Source organism: Oncorhynchus nerka, linkage group LG21, assembly GCF_034236695.1.
Source record: "Oncorhynchus nerka isolate Pitt River linkage group LG21, Oner_Uvic_2.0, whole genome shotgun sequence".
Lineage (NCBI taxonomy): Eukaryota > Metazoa > Chordata > Actinopteri > Salmoniformes > Salmonidae > Oncorhynchus > Oncorhynchus nerka.
This window is the reverse complement of record NC_088416.1, coordinates 9,421,666-9,443,252: the sequence shown is the minus strand read 5'-3', so window position 1 is coordinate 9,443,252 and position 21,587 is coordinate 9,421,666. Positions and strand designations below refer to the sequence as shown.

At 43.3% G+C, this 21,587-nt stretch overlaps 1 protein-coding gene across 3 annotated transcripts in view; it reads left to right on the top strand.

The window, feature by feature from the left end:
* LOC115103812 (E3 ubiquitin-protein ligase SMURF2-like) overlaps positions 1 to 21,587 on the top strand; it is a 69,182-nt gene that overhangs the window by 17,126 nt on the left and 30,469 nt on the right. For 2 of the 3 annotated variants that reach the window (XM_029624774.2, XM_029624772.2), the window contains exons 2-4: positions 13,630 to 13,668; positions 16,740 to 16,887; positions 21,275 to 21,408. In XM_029624774.2, coding sequence (XP_029480634.1) covers positions 13,630 to 13,668; positions 16,740 to 16,887; positions 21,275 to 21,408 — 321 coding nt within the window. The remainder of the gene's footprint in view (positions 1 to 13,629; positions 13,669 to 16,739; positions 16,888 to 21,274; positions 21,409 to 21,587) is intronic. The other variant, XM_029624776.2, reaches the window with a different exon arrangement.

Here is a 21,587-nt window from a genome sequence, read left to right as displayed (position 1 = left end):
CTCTGGAGCAGGGAGCCATGGTTGAGGCGGGGCTATTTTAACGGATGACATAATTGGCATCCTGAGCATTTGTAGAGCTGGGAGGCTCTACGAGGGAGTAATGGCTGGCCAAATGAAGTGTGCTGTAGATTAGAACTCTTGTTTGATGTCCTCCGCTTCAGTTTGTATGTGTGTAGACGGCCCGGGTCGTTCTAGTTTCTGTGTCAGTTTACTACCCTAAACTTCATACGTACATGCCTGTATGTATAGGAGTGCGGTGTGATTGGGTAGGTTTCCACTGAAAGCCGACAGGCCAGGGAGGGAGCCGTGGTGAAGGGGAAGAGGAAGTCTTTTGTTTGTACTGGAACAATGCTGTGATTGAGACAGTGTGGGGCTGAAACAGGAGTCCAAACAGGACAGAGGTGACTGATGGGCGTCTACAGGCCCTGCCTGTCGGTAATGAGGGTATGCAACGTGGGTGGTGTGTTGGGGGAAGAGTCTTGTTCGAAAGCATGGCTTGGGTCATAACACAGATCCCATTGCAGGGAGGTGGGTGAGGTGCGTCTCTCTCTCGGCAGCTGCATACATACACTCCTTTTGACTTATGACCTAAACTAGCTGGGAATCTATCCATTGACTCTTTTCTCCCTTGTTTTCACACACCCCCGCTTCCTCAAAAGCAGCCCGTCCTTCCCCCTTCTCAGTAGTTTTCCATCCCAGCCCACTTTGACCAGTGTAAAATACTATGACAGTGTCACCAAAGCTCTCCAGACTAGATGTCTAGAACATTCAGCTTATCCTATCCCAATCCATTGGAGGTCAATAGCTGAACTAACGCTGGATCAGTGTTCTGCTGTCTCATTAGGCTAACATACAGTTGAGTTGACAGGGTAATGTCTGACTGCATAGATGGCTGTAAAGATTTCACATACAGTGCCTTCAAAAGTATTCATACACCTTGACTTATTCCACGTTATGTTGTTACAGCCTGAATTTATTAAATCTACACACAATACCTCATAATGACAAAATGAAAACATGTTTTTAGAAATGTGTGCAAATGATTGAAAAATAAATTCAGAAATATCTCATTTACATAAGTATTCGCAACCCTGATTCAGTACTTTGCCGAAGTGCCTTTGCCATTCATTACAGCTGTGAGTCTTTCTGGTTAAGTCTCTAAGAGCGTTGCACAATCCAGGTGTGGAAAGATTTACTCATTTTTCTATTCAGAATTCTTCAAGCTCTGTTAAATTGTTTTTTTCATCGTTGCTAGTGCCATAAACTTTCAAGTAGATTTAAGTCAAAACTGTCACTTGGTCACTCAGGAACATTCGCTGTCCACTTGGTAAGCAACTCCAGTGTAAATTTGGCCTTGTGTTGTAGGATATTGTTCTGCTGAAAGGTGCATTCATCCAAGTGTCTGGTGGAAAGCAGACTGAACCAGGTTTTCCTCTAGGATTTGACCCGTGCTTAGCTCCATTCCGTTTCGTTTTATCCTGAAAAACTCCCCAGTCCTTAACGACTACAAGCATGGCCATATCATGATGCAGCCACCACTATGCTTGAAAATATGGAGTGTGTTAGTCAGTAATGTGTTATGTATTGGATTTGCCCCAAACAACACTTGTATTCAGGACAAAAAGTGAATAGCTTATTTTTTTGTTTTCGCCCCAATTTTGTGGTATCCAGTTGGTAGTTAGTCTTGTCTCATCTAGTGTGCGATGGGACATGGACATCCCTGCTGGCCAAACCCTCCCCTAACCCGGCCAATTGTGCACCGCCCAATGGGTATCCCGGTCACGGCCGGCTATGACAGAGCCTGGACTCGAACCCAGAATCTCTAGTGGCACAGCTAGAACTGTGATGCAGTGCCTTAGACCACTGCAACACTCGGCAGGCCTCTTTTCCACTTTTTTTGCAGTCTTACTTTAGTGCCTTGTTGCAAACAGGCAGCATGTTTTGGATTATTTTTATTCTGTGCAGGCTTCCTTTTCATTCTGTCAATTAGGTTAGTATTGTGGAGTAACTACAATGGTGTTGATCCATCCTGTTTTCTCCTATCACAGCCATTAAACTCTGTAACTGTTTTAAAGTCACCACAGGCCTCGTGGTGAAATCCCTGAGGTGTTTCCTTCCTCTCCGGCAACTGAGTTAGGACGGACGCCTGTATATTTGTTGTGACTTGGTGTATTGATACACCATCCAAAGTGTAATTAATAACTTCATCATACTCAAAGGGAGATTCAGTGTCTGCTTTTACATTTATTTTTTCCTCTACAGTACCCGTAGGTGCCCTTCTTTGCGATACATTGGAAAACCTCCTTGGTCTTAGGTTGAATCTGTTTGAAATTCACTGCTCGATTGAGGGACCTTATATTATCTGTATATGTCGGGTACAGAGATGAGGTAGTCATTTAAAAATCATGTTAAACACTTATTGCACACAGTGAATCCATGCAACTTATTATGACTTGTGACACATTTTTCATACTGAATGTATTTAGGCTTGCCATAACAAAGGGGTTAATTTCAGCTTTTCATTTTTCATTAAAACATCATTCCACTGGCATTGTGTGTAGGCCAGTGACAACAAATCTAAATTTTAATACATTTTAAATTCGGGCTGTATGTGGAAAGTCAAGGGGTGTGAATACTTTTTCAAGGCATTTTATGCCTTAGTCATATCTAACTTGACACCTCAGTGAGCAGTGTGTTTTTTAGCGTAACGCCATAAAATCATGCCATAAAATGCAAATCTCATGCACTCTTGTGTTACATTTTAATCTCTTCCTCCTCTGGTTATTACTGTAGGTTGGTTCCTGCTTGCAGGGGGGAGCTGGGTCTCTGACTCTGAGGACAGTAAACTAGAGGTCGACCGATTTAACCGGAATGACCACTTTTTAATTTGGGACGATTTCAAGTTTTCATAACAATCGGTATTTTTGGGCGCCGATTGGCCGATATAAAAATAATAATAATAAATAATAATAAAAAAACACAACAACAAAAAAAACAAATAGATATTTATTTATTTTTAAATGTATTTATATATATATATATATATATTTTTTTTAAAACACCTTTATTTGACTAGGCAAGTCAAGTACACATTCTTATTTTCAATGACGGCCTAGGAACGGTGGGTTAACTGCCTTGTTCAGGGGCAGAACGACAGATTTTTACCTTGTCAGCTCGGGGATTTGTTTTTGCAACCTTCCGGTTACTAGTCCAACGCTCTAACCACCTGCCTTATATTGCACTCCACAAGGAGCCTGCGTGGCAGGTTGACTACCTGTTACGTGAGGGCAGCAAGAAGCCAAGGTAAGTTGCTAGCTAGCATTAAACGTATCTTGTAAAAAAAAGACTTGGGAGTAGTTGTTCCGCGGCTTTTGTGGAGCGATAGGTAACGATGCTTCGAGGGTGGCTGTTATCAATGTGTTCCTGGTTCGAGCCCAGGTAGGGGCGAGGAGAGGGACGGAAGCTATACAGGTACACTGGCAATACTAAAGTGCCTATAAGAACATCCATGTCAAAGGTATATGAAATACAAATGGTATAGAGAGAAATAGTCCTATAATTCCTATAATAACTACAACCTAAAACTTCTTACCTGGGAATATTGAAGACTCATGTTAAAAGGAACCACCAGCTTTCATATGTTCTCATGTTCTGAGCAAGGAACTGAAACGTTAGCTTTCTTACATGGCACATATTGCATTTTTACTTTTTTCTCCAACACTTTGTTTTTGCATTATTTAAACCAAATTGAACATGTTTCAGTATTTATTTGAGGCTAAATTGATTTTATTGATGTATTATATTAAGTTAAAACAAGTGTTCATTCAGTGTTGTTGTAATTGTCATTATTACAAATAAAAAATCTTCCAATTTAATCGGTATCAGCTTTTTTGGGGGGGGTCCTCCAATAATCGGTATCGGTATTGGCGTTGAAAAATCATAATCGGTTGACCTCTGCATTGAACCATTTTGTTTGTTCTGCGGGCCTGCAGCATCTGGTTGCACTGCAACCGTCTGTCTCCAAGAAAACTCTATTTAGGAATAAAATAATATTCTAATGTAAATTGATTTGTTACTTTGCCTTTTAAGTTTGGCTAGGCTGCATCTTACTGTACTTAGCCTAGCTTATAGTCTATTCATATTGCTGCAATGTTTCATGCTATAAAATCGCTAAATCCGCGCTCCAAAGTAGAAGACTTCTTAGCCGTAGTGTATTGACCGTGCTAATTTACTACCGACATAAATTCGCACACTAGCTTCTATAAATGTTGTAATTTAGCATGGCAGTATAGAGAACTGAGGGACGGAAATGCAAGTTTGCGATTCATGTGGGAAACAATGTTGTGTTGACAGTATTTAATCCCCCCCCTCTAGATTTTTTTCTTTTGTGGGTAGATCAGCTTTAATATTGCAGATTGTGGCTTCATCAATGTAAGCCTCTGCATCATCTCCAATCCATTTGTGTGTGTGTGTGAATTTCTATCCTTCTTCAATGCATTTGAGCCAATCAGATGTTGTGACAACTAGGGGTGGTATACAGAAGAAAGCCCTATTTGGTAAAATACCAAGTCCATATTAACGAAGGAAAGAAATTCAACAAAATAACTTTTAACCAGGCCCACCTGTTAATTGAAATGCATTCCAGGTGACTACCTCATGAAGCTGGTTGAGAGAATGCCATGAGTGTGCAAAGCTCTCATCAAGGCAAAGGGTGGCTATTTTGAAGAATCTCAAATATAAAATATATTTTGATTTGTTTAACACTTGTTTGGTTACTACATGATTCCATTTGTGTATTTCATAGTTTTGATGTCTTTACTATTTTTCTACAATGTAGAAAATAGTAAAAATAAATACCATTGAATGAGTAGGTGTGTCCAAACTTACTGTAGATTTTCCAACTGCTGTTTCACAAAAGTTCTATACGTATATTTTTTACGGTCATATTTTTACTAAGAGTTTTTTTCTCATTTTTACTAAAAGTTTTATTGATCGGTTGACTATGACTTTTCTAATCACCCAGCAGTGCTATTTGCAGGGTTAGCTCCAGATAAATTGGCAATTTCTTTCAGCCATTCCTGAACCTGCGACCAAAAACTAGCTAGATATGTACAGTACCAAAACAAATGATCTAATCATTGTCTCTTCGCAGCAAAATCTGCAAAGCTGGAATGGTTGTATCCCCCATATATAGAAAATTTTATTGGTTGCAAGAATTTTGTATAATTGAAATTGAAAAACTAAGTTTACAGTCTTTCTTAAACAATATCATTTTCTTTGGTAGTTTGAAAAGACAATCCTCTGAAACCTTCACTAAAACACGTTCTACTTGTCCGTCAAGATGCAGACTATGTCAATATGGTGCCATTTTCGCTCAATGTCAGCCCTCTGTGGACAGACACTGTATGGGATTACGTTTGGCAGTGTCTAGTCACACCTAGAGCTAGAGGATGTAAAATGGCAAAGCCAATAGGCCTACTTGAACTGGACTGAAATTAATACCTGTCAATGATCTATTTGGGGGGGCAGGTAGCCTAGTGGTTAGAGCATTGGACCAGTAACCGAAAGGTTGCTAGATCGAATCCCCGAGCTGACAAGGTAAAAATCTGTCGTTCTTTCCCTGAACAAGGCAGTTAACCCTAGGTCGTCGTCATTGTAAATAAGAATTTGTTCTTAATTAACTGACTTTCCTTGTTAAATAAAGGTAAGAAAATTGCCTACAAGCAGAGTTTTGTTAGCATGAATAATTTAGAAAGCATGCATTCAGCATAAAAATAACCTCCTGAATCGGATGATGGGATTTAAGAATGCTGACTGCAGGGATGAAGTTACTTCAATACAATAAGCTTTGGTTTGAGGCTCTACTATCTAAGCATTGCTCTACCAACAATAAGGCATCTTTGGAGGCTGATCGGCCCTTTCGCCTACAATCACTGCAATTCCTTCTCAGTCCGCCAGCAATTGTATTCTAACGTGAACAAATGGACCAGAAAATGGCCTAGTTGACTGTCACGCAATCTCCACCAGCTACCTACCAGGCAGCCACAAACCTTTGGCTCAGGGTGGTTTAGCCCAGTAGGGTTTCATCATACCGTAATCACGATTTTAAGAGGCCTGGGGTGATTGTAGTTAGTCCCCTCATTGGACTCACTTATCCCGATTTCATCATGTTGAACAACACAGATGTCCTGCAAGGCTATTTGAACATTATTCCATTGTGCAGTGTGGATGTGTTTTTTTTAAATGTTTTTTTTAGTAGGCTTATTGCAACATATGGTCCCCACTCGACTTCACAAAGCTAATAGTGAGGTACACTGTCAGCAAAGAGACAGAGGGAGAATTTCTGTCCTGTGTCTGCCAGAGGGACATTTTTTATTTATTTATTTAGTCATATTTTTGTGTTCAGGACATTCCGGAAAAACTCTTGGCTCTATAATGACCCTTAGCCCTGGATGAGGGGTAAATGTCCACATCCACAATGACCATTGTTTCAGACAGTGAGATCAATGCCCTTGGCTACTTTAATACTCTGAGTCAGTAGTCGGATGACGGGCTGCCTGCAGTGACGTGGCCCTCAGGTATAACTCCTAATGGAGACACAATGGAGGAGAGAGGAGCTCTGAGTTGACCTCTGTGGTGGATGGTGATGACTCAGTGTCTGGACAGTCCATTGAGTGGCCACCGTCTCTTGCCTCTTCACCCTCAGTTGGAAGATAAAGTTGTTGACCTTTACTGGTTTGGCTAGGAGGTAGGCCTAGTCAAACATGTGCAAACATTATGGTGGTTGAACATATGGTTTGGGAGTCTTGAACATGTAGCATGTGCAATATTTTTCTTTAGGCCATGATTTATTCATCCATTCGTAGGCCAAGTTCTTGTAAGGATATGATACATGATCTTAGCTACTAGTACCTATTTAGGCCAAAAGTGCAGAAAAGGATTAGATCCATTTAAACACACACAGGAGCAGTAAAGACTGAAAGACGATTTATGGTCCGGCATCTGCAGTGGCCGTACAGCGTTTACAGTGATGCAGCCTCCGCCGAAGTCAGAGCATTCATACTTATTGAGATTCTTTGAGCAGAGCGGAGTGTGTCATACGCATCCAACACATTTGGTCTGCACCACTTGTAGTGATTCAGGACTAATCTCGGTAGCCAGCCAAGACCTTACTTCTTCTGAGACGTTGGAGTCGGTTTCCCAGTGCTTGACATAGCTCAGCCAATATAGTGTGAAGTATAAAAAGGCGGTACCATTTTCCCACCTGCATCTCCACTTCAACCCTTCATATATATTTTTTTGCTTTACGAGCTTGTCCCGCAACTGCCTCCTCTTCTTGTGGCAAGCATCCGTTTCCATAGATGCGGTAACACACACGGTCATTGGAACTCGACCAAAACATTGGAAATGCCATGGAAATGCGTGAGGGAAAGATTCTGAATCTCTTCATTGCCCCCAAGCAAAATTAGCCTGAATTTAGGCTATTTTTTTGTGTATTTCACACTGCATTAGTTAAAAATGACTACCACCACCAATTTCTGTATGCTAGCTATGCTACCAGCTTTTACGAACGGGAGTTAGCATATAGCAGTCTAAACCTTACAGGGAGGGGACAACTTTATATATATATTTTTCATCGAAAACAGACAAATATATCCAAATCCGACTTTAGTAACCACATTGTGGTTCTGTTAAAATACATCAATCATGACGGATTTGACAGATATCCACTTTGTTAGATCATATTTGTTGAATGTGCGCCAATTCGGTTTGCATTCCATTGACTTCTTTACCGCATTTCTCCCCATTTACCTCTTTCCAAGAGTTCAAACAATCCCTACACGAGGTGTCCTAAAGATGTTTTATATTTGCGAACGTGTTCTGATAGCCTTTTGTCAAAGTTCTACATGTTTGTTGTGAAGGAAGTTGCAAAGGAAGTGAGTTTGTGTTTATACAGGAGGTACCGCCCCAAACTACTGTCAACCAATCATATCAATGCTGAGCTATACGGAGCCCTCCACATTGTTGCAAAATTTGGGAGGCGCACGGCATCGACCGACAGAGCTCGATATGGCCTCCGGAGGCTCCGCAATTGCATCACACCCTCCGTACGGAGCCTCCGCACTGCATTTCCGGATCAAGCATAAATCACGTTTTAGGAGTGACCATCTACAGCAGGGTTTCCCAACCCCCCCTTGGGGGCCCTCCCAGACCTTTCAAATGTTTGTTCAACCCTAAAATGGCACACCTGGTTCAATTAGTCAAAGGCTTGATAAGTTGACTAATTGAATCGAGTGTGACAGTTTTTAGGGTTAAAACAAAAATGTGAAGGAGAGGGTTGGGAAATCCTGATATTTAGGGTATCCCCTTCAGAAAAGGCTTAAAGAGGATTCCTGCTAGTTTGACATGGGCTGTCAGCAGGTTCTGTGTTTACAAGAGGCTCCACTGACCCCTGTTTCCCATGTCAACATCCGAGAACGCTTGGTCCTCAGGCTGGGCTGAGAAGTGGTCACCTCAGTTTCCCAAACTCGGGCCAAGGAACCCCAAGGGTTGCTCATTTTTTGCCCTAGCACTACACAGCTGATTCAACTAATCGTCAAGCTTTGATTTGAGTCAGCTGTGTAGTGCTAGGGCAAAAAACAAAACGAGAACTGAGTTTGGGAAACGCTGCTTTAACCCATGGAAGCTGCAGCCTATTCTGTCATTGTAAAATACATAGCTGCCTACCTAATGCTGAATTGAAATAATGTTGATTTAATTTCTTCAAATAAAATCGAAAGTATTAGGCAATAGGCCTGTAGGCTACTGTACTGGAAGGTTGTCATCTTGATATTTCCCAGCCCCAATCACGCGATTTAATTCTGTATCCCCACTCATTATCCAAAAGTGTTTCCTATGAAGTCAATCGCTGATATTGCTTTCCAGAAAACGTAACCCATCCCGGGTTGAAAAGTTCATCTGAACTGAGGAATTGGGGATGACTTATTTTCGGGGGTGAAAAGTTCACCAGTTTATTAATAATGCAGCATGTTGGTGTGAAGGAGACGCAACAGACAGCTGTCTGGGGAGTTGGTTTTAAAGACAGGAGGGGAAGTAGCCCTCACACTATCTAGACGCTTCCGTAATATCTTTGCATGTTAGATACGTATTCTGTCTGAGTGTAGCTTCACCCAGAGAGGTCAAATGGAGTTTGAGGCTTGAAGTCCCTCACAGCACGGCTCTCATGAGGGTGGTCCGTAGTGCCATATATGTTATGTAGGCCTTCACACTTTTATAAGAGGTGTGTGTAGACACACACTTACACATTCAAGATATCCCCGTTGGCATGCACGGTTGCTTTCAGAGGCATGGAAGTACACGCCTTGACACCCTATGAGGGCCCAACTCTGCAGGTTGCCACAAAAACTAAACTTGGTGTTTACGCCTTGAAGATATACAGGCCTCTTGGAAGGCTGAACTTCAGCATTCGTCTGAATTAACGTTCTAGAAAAGAATGGCGTCTTCTGTCTCCCATTTAGAATTGAAATGGTATCCATATTTGATGAGAAGCCGCTCACATCAGAGACATTTTTGAATTTTGGCGTTTTCTTTCACTCGACTTCTCACATAACATCCCCTTCATCCTGTGAGTGCCTCCATTCATTGGAAGCTTCGTGGCCAATTCTGCCCGGTAACAGTGCATCTGGGAGGTCAATGATGTGGTGATTGGTGAAAGAGGCTTTTATTTTAGCATGGTCAGACATTGGAGCAGGGTGCAGGTAATCCGCTTTTCTCCATTAGCATTAGGGTAACATGAGATCTACTGGTACCGACTTTACTACGGTGTGCTGAATGGAAGGGCTCAGGGTTGGTCAAGTCTCCATGGGTTGGTCAAGTCTCTGGGTTACTACCTCCCGAGTCCCATCTCCATGGGTTATGACCTCCCCTGGAGGTCACTGTGACATGTCCCACTGAGATTTAACTCAGAGTAATCCTAACCTTAACCAGGTCATAATCCTAACCTTAACCAGGTCATAATCCTAACTTTAACCAGGTCATAATCCTAACCTTAACATTACGGGAATTAACAAATATCTTATCCTGTATCAGTGGTTAGGGGCACCCTAAGGATCTGGCCATCCAGCCTGTCACTAACCTTACAATGACTGATGAATTCACTCAGGCTAAGCTATTTAAATTTAATTTTTTAGCAATTTGACTGTGAAATTTTTGTGTTCCTTAGAATCAGCTTTTGACAGCATGTTGCTAGCGTTTAGAATCACAAATCAATTTTCAGTATATAAGCCTACACTTGCTTTAGCCAAGACTCCGACCTCTTGTGATGCTCGTTTTCTCCTCATTTCATCCTGACGACATGTCCATTTGGTCCCTGCAGGATCAGTTTAGTCTGTCTTGTGTTCTTGGCTCATAGCCAAACTGTCGGCTCTAACAGTGTAATTTCCCCTGACGAGCTGATTGGTCGTCTTCACGGTGTCATTTGGTTTGTGTCGTGATTGTCTGTGGCATGATGTTGTGATTCTGTTTGATTGGCTGTGTAATTTTGGTCGCTGTCCTGGTCTCCGGATTAAACGGGCGCGATTTGAGCCGTAACTTCCTTGCTTTGTGCTTCACTGTGTAATTCTCCTAGTATTTTGGTGGCTGTCTTTTCCTCCCTTGACATTCTTGTGTGTAATCAATTTTCACATTGTCTCCGTGACGTGTGCATGTGTGTTGTCTGGCCCGGCAGCCTGTCTGTTGGGGACTGGTAAGCGTGACAGTGTGTGTGTGTGACAGACTGGTTTTTCCTGGCAGTATCATGACTCTGTCGGTGCTTAGTGTGCTTCTCCCCAGCCTCCATACATAACTCCATGGTGAGACTGGTTCGTTCCACTACCCACCCTGCTATTCCTTTTCCTCTTTCCCAAAACGGAATCACACAAACCACCAACTTTCTGACCTCATCCAGAACTTGTGTGTGTCTGCCATACATTTTATAGCACTCTTCCTCCATGACAGCCTGTATATGAAACTGGCAGACATTTGAAAGATAGTGTACAGTACCTAAGAGAATGCAGGCAAGTCTGTGTTATGGCTATACGTCTCTCTCAGGATCCTGTCTCTGGCTCGTGCGTGTCTCAGAGTGTTCGTGTGTGCGTGTGTGTTGCGGTATGGGAATGGAAAGTGCCCCATCACCTGCTCCCTACTCCTCACCCTGCATAAATAATGACCGTTGAGTCTGTGGGGCGTTGAAATGTGTGTGTCGTGACAGACACTGCAGACATTGAGTGAGTGCATACTCCAGCTTTGAGTAATGAGGTGGGCTTTGAGAGTAGTGCATTCCCCGGGACCACGCGGCTGTGTAAAGGATACCCCCCCCCAGTCTGTGTCCTCCCAGCGCCTGCAAGGGAAAATACCTTTCCTGTCACTTGTCAGTATGGAGAGCATTTTAGTTACGCTAATTTAGGTTGGCAAATTTTGTACGTGTGTAGTCTAGGCATAGGTTTTTGTGGTGTTGGATACCAGACATGTTGGATACCATGATGGTAATTTCCCTTTTGGGATTAATAAAGTACCATCTCGCACCTCATCTCTGTCAGGTCGACTGTTACATTTCACATGTCACTTTGCGGGCATAGGAGAGTAGCCTAGACACTGCGACACAGCAGTTCTATGATAGGAGACCACCCCTCGTCTCCTCTCTTCTCCCCTCCTCTGTTTTGTGTCCTCACATTCTCCAGGGTCATCCATCCATCTATCTGTCTGGGTCAGACTTTGGCCCAGACTCATCCAGGCTCGCGGTGAGTTATGTCGTCGTGGAGGTCAGACTCCTAGACAACACTGGGGCTGCTACAGCCTTACCTCATCAATCCCTTCCCCCCCCTCCATTGCTCTACTGTTCCACCCCTAATGTCCCCCAATCAGCACCAGTGGTCTTGACGAGACCGGCCAACTGGGTACCTCCCAGGGTCCAGAAACATCTCCTTGGAATGTCTTTCCACTCCTCTGGCTAATGTGTAGGGGCCTGGCTGGGTAGTAGCCTGCTATCTGTCTGCTGGGTGGGGATGGGGTGGATAGAACTAAGTGTAGTGTGTGTGTGTATCCAGATTGTCATACCTTCATACTGGGATATTCTGTAATATTCACACGGAACACAAAGGGTGCTGTTTTCAAACCCCACTGATACTCTAATCCAAAGGTTATCAAAGCTAACAAGTAAATGTAAAATCCCATAGAAAATGCTAATGAGTGCATTGCCAATATTTTGTTTAGGTCAGAAACTGTACTATTACAAGTAACTCCAATGCTACTCACAGTTTGCTGCAAGCACAAAACAAATATTTCCCAGCAAGACTCTTGATCCACAAAGGTATTCTTCTCTTCTGTTGTTAGCTCTGAAGAAGCTAACCACTTGGCTAACTAGCTACTAAATTAGCAAACCAAATGAACAACCGCAGAGCAATTGGCACATATTAGACAGTTAACTTAATAGTTATAAGATATCTAGCTGGCACACCTGGCACATGTTGCATAACAGTGAATGACTCACAAGGCTCCGGTCTCTTGTCATTGTGTGCTTGTAAACAAACACCATGTGGACTGGGGACCACCTGTAAGCTTCATAATGTGACAAGTGAAATGAAGAACGTAATGTTCTTTATCTCCCAACATATTGCACAATTTGACTGCAGGTATTTTACTTATGTAGCTACAAATATTAAAACGTATTGAAAAACTTAAAAGAAATTGTTTCAACGGTATTGGAAAACATCCTGTGGCTTTTTCCAAATACCCCAGTATACGGTATACCGCCCAACCCTACTGAGTTCTATTGCTACCTAAAAGAACTTGGCAGTCCCAGGAAGACATTCCATAACTCTGGCCCAATTTGGCTCACCTGGACCCCATTACACCAGGAGAGAGATTTACAGAGATGGTAGAGAGAACTGTGTACGTGAGCGAGAGAGAGCTCGACATAGTGCTCCTGCAACTCATCTTTTCTTCTCTTCTGGAAGCCATTGTGTGTTGGCTCTTGGCTGTGATGCTTACCTCAGGGACTCACTCCGTATTGGAAAGAATGCTTGTCTGCTCAATATTTTACAAGGGAAGCCTCTCTAACCACTCTCTGCTAGCCCGTAATGGGCGGACAGACTGACAGACAACAGGGGTTACCCAGGGCAACCATGAAGATGACTAACTAGAGCCAAGCCAGAAATCCTCCAATAATTGAGCTGTTAAATGTTTTGAGGGAGCACCACCCAAAAGTGAGGTTATCACAAAAGGGGACTGGGATTCTGAGCAGGAATCCAAGGCACTGGCGGGGATCAGATTCCAAGCTGAAGTTGGTTCTCATTTCATAATATCTGTCGGACTTCAAATACCTGGAGTGAAGGATTGAAATGGACTGTAGCTTAGACCTATTTGTGTAGGCCTAAACTGGACTTTGCCTTCTCATATAGGTCTAACAGTGCCCCTATTTGACCCACATGCTGTCTCTTGTGCTTTTGGTTGTTTTATTTAATATGTAAGCTCATAGGGTCCCCCCCCACAAGCTGCTTTGTGTTGTATTGAGAATTCACTAATATTGCTCTTCCGTTGTAAGCACACCGATCATTTTACTCATCTAACGTTTCTTCTTCTCTTCCCTTCCAGTGCTGTGTGCGAAGAACTTGTCAAAGAAAGACTTCTTCCGTGAGTAGTAACCCATTTTTTTTTTTTTTTTGCATCAGTGCTATTTCTGTCCTGCCCCCCCGCCCCGTGCATTGGGATGGGATTGTCAGCTAGCTGGCTGGCTGGCTTTGAAGCCTTCTGTAGATGGAGTCCCATAGGAGCTCAATCTGCCTGCAGTATTGGCTGACGAATACAGATAGAACACATGATGCACATCGACGCTTGTCCCCAATGCTATCCAATGAGGTGGAAGACCATCGGTGATGAGCTAGTAATGCCTGACGCATGCTGTTATGACCAACACGGATGAGCCATTTGAATGTAGTTTTAATGTTACTCAGTCATTAGGCAGACTGTGAATGTAGTTTTAATGTTACTCAGTCATTAGGCAGACTGTGAATGTAGTTTTAATGTTACTCAGTCATTAGGCAGACTGTGAATGTAGTTTTAATGTTACTCAGTCATTAGGCATACTGTGAATGTAGTTTTAATGTTACTCAGTATTTAGGCAGACTGTGAATGTAGTTTTAATGTTACTCAGTCATTAGGCAGACTGTGAATGTAGTTTTAATGTTACTCAGTCATTAGGCAGACTGTGAATGTAGTTTTAATGTTACTCAGTCATTAGGCAGACTGTGAATGTAGTTTTAATGTTACTCAGTCATTAGGCATACTGTGAAAGACTACCAGTCGTTAAGTAAGAGACAGGAACTTCACAGTTATCTTCACATTGGCTTTATGTCAGAGGGTCTGGTGTAGTTTTATATAATGGCGAGACGGAGATACTCACCACAAATAAATACCTCTGATGGGACACAAAGCACAGGCACGTCCCCTTCAAAGGCTAATTATCATAGTGTGTGGTTTTGATTAAAAAAAACTGAATTGGAGCATTCTTTAGGCTATACAGTTGCACATCTCCCTTGAGACCGTGTATTGGATTACTGTGGGCTTTAAGGCACAGTTTCCTGTAAATGACACACACAAACACACACACACCTGCAGAGGGAAGTCCCTGCTTCCTCTGCCAGTATGGCATTGGGGTGAATGTGACTCAACAAGTTTGACCTGTGGGAGGTATCATTGCCTGGAGCCACACACACACACTCCTAACTATAGTAACTATGGAGCACAGTCAGTGTGTGTGCGCACCAAGTTTCCGTTAGGACAATTTGGCGCCGAACAACGTGACGTGTAAGATTTTTAATTTCCCGGACATCCGTATGCATTGGATGCGTAACTCCGTTAGGGTGTCTACCCACGGTGCTCAAAATCACATTTGGATTATTGTCATTCATCTTAACAGATTGGAAAGGGCCTGTAAAAGTTGTAATAAAGTAGAACAATGTTCTTATACCAACATGGCAGGTTTTATTGAAAAGCAAAACATTACCCGTTGTGTATTCATCCCTGCTATAAATCATCAAAAAAATATAATCATAAAAAATATTAAAATATTTAGTGTAGAAAAACAATTCTCCTACATAGCAAAACACAACTTCAAAATATCATATTCATATAATACAGTTTGCGAACGACCTGACCTATAGGCTATTTGTATGCACACTTTTAATTAATAAATAGTAAAACACAGCTGTTTTCAAATACAATCTAGTCTTTCTAAGGTGAACGCACCAATTTGTAAGTCGCTCTGGATAAGAGCGTCTGCTAAATGACTTAAATGTAATGTAAATGTAATTCAGCCTAGGCATGAACATTTTAAGTAAGCCTAATAACTAACAAAATATGGCTGTCTACGAACACCAGGGCCGGCCGTTCATGACTACAAACGATCCAGCTTTTGTCAAATAAATGGCAGATTTGACTTTTTGTAGCAGGTTAGGAGAATTTTACGTAGCAAGTTAGGAAAATGAGGTTACGGTTAGGAAAGAGTTAGGGTTAGCTCAAATACAAAACAATTCAACTTTTTATGTTAATTTGACAAAAGCTGGATCCCTTCTTGTCATGACTGGGCCGGCCCGCACCCTTCCCCATTCCTGCTGTTATTCAGCACCTCATCAGTGGTGGGCCGAGTGTCTCCTCGCCAGGCGCTGCAGTACCAGGCTCTCCTCCAGAGGGCGTCCTCCTCCCGTCCGATAAACGTCCAGGGGTCAGGTCATCGAGCTGGGCTCGCTCTCGAATGACGGAAGGGGAGCGGTTTAGGGTCTTGGAGCCACAAAATTGAGGAATTTTAAAGCTGATGTTGAACAATCAAAATCTATATGCAAATAGACATTAAGGCTTGTTCATTGCGAGGTGGGATATGTTGATCATGTGTGCGTGTGTGCGTGCGTGTGCACCGTCCCTTATCAGATTTTCAAAGACTAATAGACTGCCGTGGAACGACATGCTTCTGAGCTGCTTTCTCAACTACAACTACACACAATATTTCCTATATGTAATCTAAATGAATAAGTGAAATAAAGGTCCATTGACAATGAATGTTTTGTATGCCACCTTATGACTCAGTTTCTATTGAACTGTATTCAAATACAACAGCTATCATTTTGACGCGCACATGCATATCCTCCATTTTGGCTCCAATTTCAGCTATGAGCTATAAAAAATAGTCTCTGTGTCTCTCTCTCTCTCTCTCTCTCTATTTATATATATATAAAAACTCCAAGTAATTTATTGGGTTCAATCACCAACGTTTCGGCATCACCCTGAAGAAGGCACAGCAGTGCCGAAGCGTTGATTTACCCAATTTACTGGGAGTTTATATAGAGCCGCACAACTCTATATCTTTATAGCTTATAGTTTATTCACTGTTAGTCAGCACCTCTACTTAAAATACTTTTCTCTGGGTGTGTGCCAGCTCATTTTTCTATCCAATTTCAGCTAGAACATATCTTCATGTTAATTAATATTATTATGTGAATTTATCTATGTCTGATGATAGTCATTTGTTTCAATGCCATCAGCTTGTGAATACAGTTACCTCAACTCATTCAGGCATACATCCTCCATTTAGTCTCCAATTGCAACATAAAATCTCCATTTCATATTAAACATTTATTTTCCATGCTAGATAAATGAACCATACTGTGAATGTAGTTCCATTGACTCCATTGTTTCTATGCCATCCACAGTTGTGAATACAATCCTCCATTTTGGCTCCTCCTCCACAGGGCTGCCTGACCCCTTTGCCAAAGTGGTGGTGGACGGCTCGGGGCAATGCCACTCCACAGACACCGTAAGGAACACGCTGGACCCCAAGTGGAACCAACATTACGACCTGTAAGTCACCAGGGAAGTCTCTAGACTGGGGGACCACCTTAGACCAATAAACCCTTGTTTCACCATGTCTTTCTAGTTCCAGTTTGCCTCGGCAATTTATCCTTTCTGATCTACAATAATGCCTAGTACGCAGTAGAAGCATAACCTCGTCCCCAGGGAGAACGTCTGGTGTGTGAGACTAAGAAAGTAAGGGACTAGGGTCTGGATTTGGTGAAACTCGCTGTCAACTCCTGAAGAAACCACTTCCTAAAATGGATGCCAAAGAACCACAGACATTTGTTAGCACATTCTTGTCTATGGTTTTCAACATTGTCACACTGTTCTGGTTTCATTGACTAAGCTGTGGCGTCTCCGATCTCCATGCGCTGCTATGATAAGCGTGTGAGGAATGCAGCAGGTTACCCTCCCTTCCCGTGCTAATGTGCAGGAACACCCACCATAAACCATTTGAGGCCTTTTGACTGGGCTGCTGCACGCTCACTCTAAGGCTAGTCCGAAATGGCACCCTATTTCCTATGTAGTGCACTACTTTTGACCAAGTAGGGCACAATATAGTGAAGAGGGTGCCATTTGACTAACCATTGGGACTGTCCGAATGAAATGAGCCATGTGTTGTGAATGTTGAGCAGCAAGCTTTACGTGCTCTTCTTGGGAATAATCGCCACAGGACCCAAAGGACCTACTGGCAGTGAGTTACAGGAGGGGGAAGAGAGGGATGTAGAGGGCGGGAGAAGAGAGAAAACTAGACATGGGGAGAGACGGGTGTGTGTGTTACAAAAAGCATTGGGAAACTATGCAGAGATGTGGGTGTCTTGGCACCAAAACACTATGCACAGATTGAATAATACAGGGAATGTGGGTTACATCATCAATTAGGTCCCCAAGAAAGACAAAAATGAAAAATGTCATTAAGTTGGGCACTGCAGCGGGAAGACCTATTTGCTAGCTTTGCGCGCACATGTAGACGTCTCTGTCAGTCTCTCGCTGTGTTTGCATGCTTGTGTGTGTGCTTACACACCTGTTCCACCCCCCACCCACCCCATGCTTGTCTTCAAACGCTCTCATCTCCACTGGTCCCGAAGGAGTCTCCCCTGCCAGTGACCCCAGGGCTCTGTCACAGGAAATGGCTGACATGCCAAGAAGCACAGCCACAGATGGAGCCTTCAGCCCCAGCCTGTTGGCTGGCAGGTTGCCACTGCTCTCCACACCTCCCTCTTCCACACCAGGCCAAGCTAAGTGCTCAGCACACAGGCAACCCAGCAGCCCACTCTCTGTGGGTCTGCTACTGTAGTGTAGTCTAACCCCCCCCCTCTGGACTACAGACCGTTACAGCAGAATACATTCATCATTCGCCCTGCATGTGCATATTCATGGAAGGGACTGTACTGGTGTACGAAATACACCAATCCAATGCTTTTTGTTTGAAATGCATTGGGTAGAGGGTATGAGTGTACACTTTCAAGAAATAGGACACAGTCAAGGAGTGTGTGACATACAACCACTAGTGCTTGTGTACTGGAAAACTCAGCCTGAGCATTGTCGGTGCAGGTTTCACTAATACAGTCAGTGAGTTTGCAATTATTGCGTAACTTATGTAGCTATACGTTTGCAGACAGAGGCCATTAAACCCGAAAAGAGAGAGCAGTCAAAACATGTATAAGTTCAGACTGTGTTTGGAGCTTGAGGAGCATACATTCTGCCCCGCTCTGTTTTCATATTCGCTGCGTCAGCGCCTGCAGCAGGGCAGGCTGCATTAGAGCGCCAGGTCATGTGGCTCCCAATGGGATGCTAACGGGATGCTAATGTGATGCTAATGCACTATATATCCCTTAGGCAAGCTAGAGATGTCACGAATAGTGAAGGGGTTGTTTTAGAGCACAAGGCCCGTAAGCGCTCTCGCTGCCCTCTGTAGGAACCAATCTGGGTGTAGACGTGACCCATTTTAGCTTCATACGGTATGTTAGAGCCCTTGATCAGTTTTATACAGTAGGTGGTATCTCATATTTATATAGAGAAAGCCAATTGATATGACTGACGGTTGCGTTTTTCAGAGGCCTTGATTGGTGAAAACCCATTCCCACTCCTTCTCTCACTGCACCAACCACACTATCCTCCTCACCAGACTCCTCCCCGGTTCCCTAATCACTCGTCCCTCTCGGCCCAGGAAACCCAGAGCAGGTGGCCGGCCGTGCTGTCATATCCCAGAAGGCAGAGTTGGTCTCGCCAGCCGTCAAGGGAGGAAGTGTGACCGTGTCGTCTGCCAGTCTGTCTGGGCCGTTGATTAGTCTAGATGTCTATATCTAGCCTCATTACTTTTAACCCAGTCTGAGCTGTCAGACCGGCATGACTGGGCACCCGCTGGCATTACTAGATGTCTCCCATTGTGCCACCCCAGCTCACCAGTCACCATTAGTCACAAACCAGTAAATTGGCTAACTTGTTGCGTCATCAGCCTATAAACTGATCTAAGGCCAGTGTTGAGTGTTCCATCCTAATGGTTGAGGTAAGGGATAATTAACTGATCCAAGATCTGTGATACTTACAATGAAAATCTCTTCAGACTAGCTAGACTGAGGCTCAAAAAGTAATGCTTACCTCATACTGTGGTGTGATCATATAGCTATACTTAGCCATATGCACGGACAAGTGGGTTTGGGTCTCTCTCGCTCTGTGGTTTTTTTCTCCTCCTTAATTTGCTGCGGTAAGCACTGTTCTAATCACCGGCTCTACCTGCAAAGCCAGACTGCACATGGTTCCACAAATGCGTGTGTGTGCACGCACCTGTGTGTGAACGTGTGTTTATGACTGTGTGTGTGTACACGTGTGTCTTCCTCAAGTCATTTTGACTGAGGAAATTGTGTTTACCTGTCCTCGTTTTCAAAGCCTCAGACGCTAGGTCACTGTCTGGTCTGCTCTCTCATTTCCCCTTAAACGCAGCCTCGGTTTGCAACACACACACACACTCCAAATCATGTTGTTGGCCCATACATTACCACCACAGTGTAGAGGTGGAGTAACTTGGCTAAGTTTGAAGCCTTTATCCGGATCTAGATCAGACAGCAGGCGGAAATTTCAAACCACAATGCAAGGCTTTTAATATGAGAAAAAAAACCCCAGCTTAGATTAAAGTTTTATTTCATTTCTGTCCGTCACTCCTTTTAAAGACGGAACAATGCAAAAGGACATACGCCTCTATGGAAGCATTTATTATGTCCACAGACATCAGTTGCCAGTGATATTAGTATCAGATATTTGAGCAGGCTTGTCTTTTGACAAAATGAGACACTGTGAGGTGAGCAGATGTGAAAACTGACTAGACGACCTCTTCCCTCTCCCTATAACAGTATGGGCCATGTGCATTTTCTACATGCGCTCTGGGAAACCCTTCTCCTGGAAATCTTTCTCTTCATGATATATATGTACCCATGGAAGAGGGCTGAGTTGGGAAAGCTGTAATTAGACCAGTCGGTGTGTGTGTTACTGTAAGTGCTGTCTGTCTGGGGGACTGTGGTGCAGGAGAGAGAGGGGAGACTAGGGGTTCTCCTGTCTGATTCATGATGACTAGGCTGACCTTATAGCCAGACAAGCAGCTTCATCATCGTGGACAGTTAGCACACTGTAATCAGAGTCACTTAGACCTCAGAACCCCATCCGTACATTCTGTGATGTGACGTTGTGTACACACTTGTTTCTTTAGTAGGTCATCCTCTTCGGTGTGTATGACATGTACGTCTCTCCCTTCCAATTCTCTGCTGCCAATGACTGGAACGAATTGCAAAAATCCCTGAAGCTGGAGACTTCTATTTCCCTCACTAACTTTAAACATCAGCTATCTGCTCTTTTGCACACCAGTATTTCTACTTGCACATCACCATCTGCTCATTTATCACTCCAGTGTTAATTTTCTAAATTGTAATTACTTTGCTACTATGGCCTATTTATTGCCTTGCCTCCTCACGCCATTTGCACACACTGTATATAGACATTCTAATTTTTCTATTGTGTTATTCGCTTGTTTACTCCATGTGTAACTCTGTGTTGTTGTTTGTGTCACACTGCTTTTGCTTTATCTTGGCCAGGTCGCAGTTGTAAATGAGAACTTGTTCTCAACTAGCCTACCTGGTTAAATAAAATAAAAAATGATTTAAAAAATAGCTTGGCTCTTACCCTGGGATAATGACTCGGCACTCCAAAAGCACAGTGATGAGACGGACAGAGCCACTCAGTGTTGTAAGCGATGCATTTAAAGATCTTAAATGATGCATATTAAAGAGACTAGCTCGCTCACATTCTCTCACTCACTCTCTCACTCACATCAGTTGGTCTGATGTCGTGTATTTGGTGACACATTAAAGGGAATGTGTCACTCTCTCTTTGCCCTGCACAGGTACATTGGGAAGTCTGACTCCATCACCATCAGCGTGTGGAACCACAAGAAGATTCACAAGAAGCAGGGGGCCGGCTTCCTGGGCTGTGTACGCCTCCTCTCCAACGCCATCAACCGCCTCAAAGACACCGGCTGTAAGTGTGTGTGTGTGTGTGTGTGTGTGTGTGCAAGCATGTATTAGAGCAATCATTTATTTTTGCCCGGCACTTTTTGAGCAAAAGTGAATGTGTGTGTGTGTCTGGTGGTGGTCTCAGTATGGTGTGAGACAGCAAAAAAAAACTCCCAACGATTACTCAAACCCAGACACACATTC